The 5,999-nt window shown below is 32.6% G+C and overlaps 1 protein-coding gene across 2 annotated transcripts in view; it reads left to right on the top strand.

Annotated features, from left to right (window-relative positions):
- The window catches only part of LOC106768628 (probable inactive purple acid phosphatase 1), an 11,525-nt gene extending 7,610 nt beyond the window's left edge, over positions 1-3,915 (top strand). For both annotated transcript variants that reach the window (XM_014653871.2, XM_014653872.2), the window contains 5 exons: positions 1,283-1,415; positions 1,758-1,963; positions 2,053-2,178; positions 2,446-2,755; positions 3,312-3,915. In XM_014653871.2, the coding sequence (XP_014509357.1) occupies positions 1,283-1,415; positions 1,758-1,963; positions 2,053-2,178; positions 2,446-2,755; positions 3,312-3,617 (1,081 nt within the window). In that variant the 3' untranslated portion in view covers positions 3,618-3,915. The remainder of the gene's footprint in view (positions 1-1,282; positions 1,416-1,757; positions 1,964-2,052; positions 2,179-2,445; positions 2,756-3,311) is intronic.
- The last annotated feature ends 2,084 nt before the right edge of the window (positions 3,916-5,999 follow it).

The raw sequence follows: 5,999 nt of genomic DNA on the forward strand, positions 1-5,999 counted from the left end.
CAGAGGAAAACCCAGAAACTCAGAAATTGCCATCATCTCTTTTGACACCACCATGCAAAGTCGTCTTCGAACTCTCAGGCCACCATAACCTCCACCATCGTGCAGCCATCATCATCACCTTAGTAGGCCGTCGTCAACCTCATCGCAGCACCATCCCAAATCGTTTTTGCGTCACCACACTAAAGCACGACCTCCTTGTCGTCATGAGCCTTCACTGCCGCTGCGATGCCAACATCACGAAAGCCGCTGCAAGCCCCTCCGTTACTCTTCTCCATTCGCGACCTGCAAGCAAAAAATTGGCAAACCAGAAACAACCACAGAACACAATAAACCCAATGGTATCAGAAAACCCTCTCGCGTCTACGCTCTTGANGGTGAAGGAGGAAACCTTTTCCCTTTTCCCCAAGCAAACCCTAATTTTGGATGGGAAAGAGGCAGACACGTGTCAAGACCCCATTGGCACGTCCATCTAGTCAAAGCTAGTCAATGTTCCCACTTTGCCCTTCTAAGTTTTTAAAAAAATTCTAATTCCAACTGAAAAGGTTTCCTAGTCAGCAAAAAACTGACACCTCACATAGCAGTTGCAGAGTTGGACACCTTGCCGTTAACAATTTTAACGGTGTTAATGAAAAGGACCAAATTGAACATTAAATTCGTTCTTTGGGACGAAATTGAACACAAATTCAACTCAGGGACCAGAACGAATTTTCTGAACCAAAATTGGGACCAAAAAGAGTTTTTAACCTAAAATAAAATAAGAACAATGTTTCCCTAATAAACATATAGGGACTATATTTCCCTAATTAACATAAACACAATATATACTAAATATAATATCTCTAACACCTTCAAATTCCAATATTTGGAGTTCTTATAAATGATTGAATGGGAAATTTCATGAAGATAACCACTGTCAAGTAACCAAGATATTTTATGTGATTTTATTAGAAAGGATTGACTCCAAATATGCAACTATTTTCCTACGTGACTTATATTATTATAAGAAACCAAACGCTATATTGGGTGTAGTTCTATTTGGTTGAAGTGGAAGAATAGGCACTATCAAGAAACCAAGAAATTTGCATGTGATTCAAGTAGAAAGGATTTGGCACCAAATATACTTCTTTTCCCCCGCATGACTTGTATTATCATAACTAACGTAAGTATATATTGGTTCAAAACTTCAAATATTGTGGTATGAAGGAACATCTTGATTTTATTAGCAGCAGTTCACTGTGTACGAACCCCAAATTGCAATGTATTTTTTCTTTTCTATTTTCAGGTACATATACAAGCTGGGGCATAGACTATTTAATGGTACAGTAATATGGAGTGAAGAATACCAGTTCAAAGCATCTCCTTTTCCAGGTCAAAATTCCTTGCAACGTGTAGTCATATTCGGTGATATGGGAAAGGTAATTTTCTTTATTTTTATTTTCTCTCGTGACTCTTCTAGTTTAACCATGTTCTGAAATCTGGAGATACAATTTGTATAAATGAATTCATAATTACAAATAAGCAAAAGAGATAAGATTGATCAGGTTGATTTAAATCTCTATTACTTCTTTGTCTTCTCTTTCATCCATGGGTTATTCCAATTATATGTACTCTCCTTTCTTTTATGTTATTTTATGTTTGAATTTAACTTATATATTTTGCATTGTCAAAATATTTATTCCCTGGAAAGATATCAGGTATTTTTACTTGTGATTTAATTACTGGTTACTCTACTTTTTATTTTCTTATCTTACACACAGGCAGAAGCTGATGGCTCCAATGAATTTAATAATTACCAGCCTGGCTCACTCAACACTACTAAACAGATTATAAAAGACTTAAAAGACATAGATATAGTCTTCCACATTGGTGATTTATGCTATGCGAGTGGATACCTTTCACAGTGGGATCAGTTTACTGCACAAATTGAGCCAATTGCATCAACTGTACCATATATGACGGCAAGGTTTGACTTGTTATGCATGAGTTGCATTATTGTATGTTTACCGCTACTCTTGATTATGTCATTTTATGCTTTTCATTGTGTGCTTTTAGTGGCAATCATGAACGTGACTGGCCAGGGACCGGATCATTTTATGGGACCATGGATTCTGGTGGTGAATGTGGTGTACCGTCTCAAACCATGTTTTATGTACCAGCTGAGAACAGGGAAAATTTCTGGTAAAATATCTTTATAATTTCAACCTTTCAGCATGTGTTTAATAAGTTCCCTTTTGTAAAACTCTAATGGATGTAGGCATTTAGCATCTTTAACATATATTCAAAACATCAAAGTTGCACAGCTGTGCCCTTCTCTTGCACCAAATAAAACTAAGTTAAGCTTTTAAGCTAAGTCAACCTAGTAAATTATGTTAGCTTCTTGAGTATACCCACAAAAAGATGTTATTTCCTCCAGAAAGATCTTCAAAAATTACTTTACTGTGCCAGGTACTCAGCTGACTATGGTATGTTCAGATTCTGCATAGCTAACACAGAACTCGATTGGAGAAAAGGATCAGAACAGTATAAATTCATTGAAAATTGCCTAGCTTCGGTTGATCGACAGAAACAGCCATGGCTGATATTTCTTGCGCATAGGGTACTTGGTTATTCTTCTGCTGACTTCTATGTGGCAGAAGGCTCTTTTGAAGAACCAATGGGAAGGGAGGACCTTCAATATCTCTGGCAAAAGTATAAGGTTGACATAGCAATGTATGGACATGTCCATAACTACGAAAGAACTTGCCCTGTGTATCAGGTATTTTGTCTAACTTCAGAGATATATAGTTTTTACTTTGTTCCTTTTGTTCCCTGTAGAAGCTCGAGATGAGTATATGCCATGGCTTGAAAATAGCCTTTCTCCATTTGGTAGTGTACAACTCATCTTATCCTTTTCTTATTGGTCACTTTACTCACTGTCAGTTTGATCATCAAGACATACATTAGATTATGGTCATTTTGTTATTAAAAATTTTCTGACTTGTTAGCTTTGTATACTTTTGGTACGTGAACTTTATACCAAAATAAATTGGAACCCCACAATAATAATATAAATTCTACCATTTTGTTGCCTAAAATAACTTTGCATCTTTTTTAACTACATGAAGATTAATTTAATACAGGGTATTATAGCTGTGTCGTAGCCTATGATTATTAACTTTATCATGTTCCTGTATATTTATGTGGTATCGATCTGTGCTTTCTAGCCGTCACTTTGTCATCAAGAATCAAAATGATTGAACTATCCTAGACACTTTTTTCTTGTTTTCTGTTACCATTAAACATGAAAAAATAACTGCCATTTCCTTACACAGAACATCTGCACTAATAAAGAGAAGCACAGTTACAAGGGCCCCTTGAATGGTACAATACATCTAGTGGTTGGGGGAGGAGGAGCATCCCTTGCTGAATTTGCTCCCATAAACACCAGATGGAGTATATTTAAAGACCATGACTTTGGATTTGTCAAGCTTACAGCATTTGACCAATCAAACCTGTTGCTTGAATACAAGAAAAGCAGTGATGGACAAGTTTATGACTCTTTCAGAATATCGAGGGAGTACAGGGATATATTGGCTTGCACCGTTGATAATTGTCCACCTACAACTCTAGCATCATGATCTACAAAGGTAAAGAAAAAATGTTGATTAAATTCTTGCTTTTATTGGTTGAATAAAAAGCTCCATCTGATCTTAATGAAGTGAGGCAACTGAAGTGTTTGGTTTAAAGTTAAAGTTTGGAATTTATACAGTCTAAGAGAAACCACTTATTGCTGAAGTCATGCCTGCTTTAACATGAAAACCCCACTGTTACAATGAACAGGAAATTATATATCACATTCTTGGGGTATGTTAAATACCCAAGGTCGTGTGCTCTTTATTATATTGATCGATATGAATTTTCAAACATTAAAATACATAATAGTATGTGTTTTCTTTTTCTACACCTGTGATATTTTTACTTTAAATCGTTCTTTCTCATGCGTTTTGTTTTCACAGAGAATATTAAATAATGATTTAATCAAATCAAGTTTTAAGTTGTTCGGTAGTGTTTCAATTAAGGTTTTAGTTTCTATTGAAAATCTTTGTTTGATTAAATATTCAAAAAAAATATATTTTTCATTTAAATAAATGTTATCACTTGAAGTAAGGTGACTATTGTAATTTCAAGTAGAACATAGCAAATTTGGATAATAAATTTTGGAACTTAAATTAAAAATAATCAAATTTATGATAAACTTGAATATTAATTTAACCATTTTTTTTAATGTTTTACGCGAAGACATTTAAGTATTGACTCAATTAAAATCTTAAACAATAACTCGATAGAAAAAATTTAAAAATATTAGATATTTAATAAAATAAAAAGTTTTAATTAAGACTAAAATACTCAATTTATATGAAATTTAAACACTTAAATAAGTCTAAAATAAATTCTTAGAGAACTAAATAATGTGAAAGATAAATTACAAGGGATATAAATGGCAGGGGAAAAAGTATATGCCAAAAAAATTTATAAGAGATAAAAGAAATTTCCTAAGAATATCATTCTTGATAATCTAGTTGTCTTTTTTTACATTTTTCAATACTTAATAAGTATAATTTAATCATACTTAATTTCAACTATAATGTGCAACTTCTAATGTTCCATGTCTTTATATGAACCTGTATGTTGGCATAACTCATCTTTAAACATATTGCTTATATATAACTTTGTAATCCTGATTTTTATTTCTAAGTGGATTTTAAGTTTAACTCTATATTGTAAAACTAATTTATAAAAGGTTTAATACCTATTTTGGTCCCTCCTTTGGGAGGGTTTGTTCAAAGTGGTCCCTCCTTTTTTCAAAAGTTCACTTAAGTCNTACNTTTTGCAAAAANNGTTCAAAGTGGTCCCTCCTTTTTTCAAAAGTTCACTTAAGTCGTACCTTTTGCAAAAACTGTTCAAAGTGGTCCCTTCTTTTTTCAAAAGTTCACTTAAGTCCTACCTTTTGCAAAAAGTGTTCAAAGTGGTCATTTTTGCTAACGGCGTTAACTTTCTTAACGGCACACTTTGAACAGTTTGAACAGTCTCCTACCTTTTTGCTAACAGCCAAAACGTTACACCTCAGCAAACTGTTCAAACTGTTCAAAGTGTGCCGTTAAGAAAGTTAAGGCCGTTAGCAAAAAGGACCACTTTAAAAGGTAGGACTTAAGTGAACTTTTGAAAAAAGGAGGGACCACTTTGAACAAACCCTCCCAAAGGAGGGACCAAAATAGGTATTAAACCTTTATAAAATAAGGTTTACAACGTGAAATTGTCTTATTTTTAGTCAATATGTGACTTCCAATACATACCCTCTTATTAGAACATATACATCTTGAGTGTAGGACTAAATATTAATAGGTGATCAGATAGTGTATGAAATAATAAGTCTAACAAACAACAAATTTTATAAGGATAGGTTCTAAATCATAGTTATAATACTATGTTAAGAGCTGAATTTTAAACCTAATTCAACTTTACAAAATAACTTGTAAGGTGAGGTTTACACCCACTTATATACTATGAAATTGTTTTATATTTAGTCAATGTGAGACTTCTAAAAAAAAAAAAATCTTTTAACAACACTTAATCTATTATTTTGATACCTCTTTTTACCCTCGTCTTTTCTTAAAGGACTTTGTCGATTTTATTCAATCTTGTATTAATCAAATACTTTACTTTTATCCATTCCTTCGTACCAACGTATCCTCTCAATACAAATTTTCTATAAAAACATACTTTATTTAATCATAAACAACTTTGGTAAAAATGTTTTTTAATATTATTAGCTTTTTTTTTATAAAGGTTATATTAATTGGAAAAAAAAAATTAAAGTAGAGATCTAAACTCTAAATTGGTAAAAAAAAAGAAGAGAGAATTTATTGAAGGTTTTACCGTTTTACACTTTGAACATTATTAGAAAAACCATTTTGATAATTCTAACAAAATTAAGATGTGATACGACATTAATTATTATT

Source organism: Vigna radiata, chromosome 7 (genome assembly GCF_000741045.1).
Source record: "Vigna radiata var. radiata cultivar VC1973A chromosome 7, Vradiata_ver6, whole genome shotgun sequence".
Classification (NCBI taxonomy): Eukaryota; Viridiplantae; Streptophyta; class Magnoliopsida; order Fabales; family Fabaceae; genus Vigna; species Vigna radiata.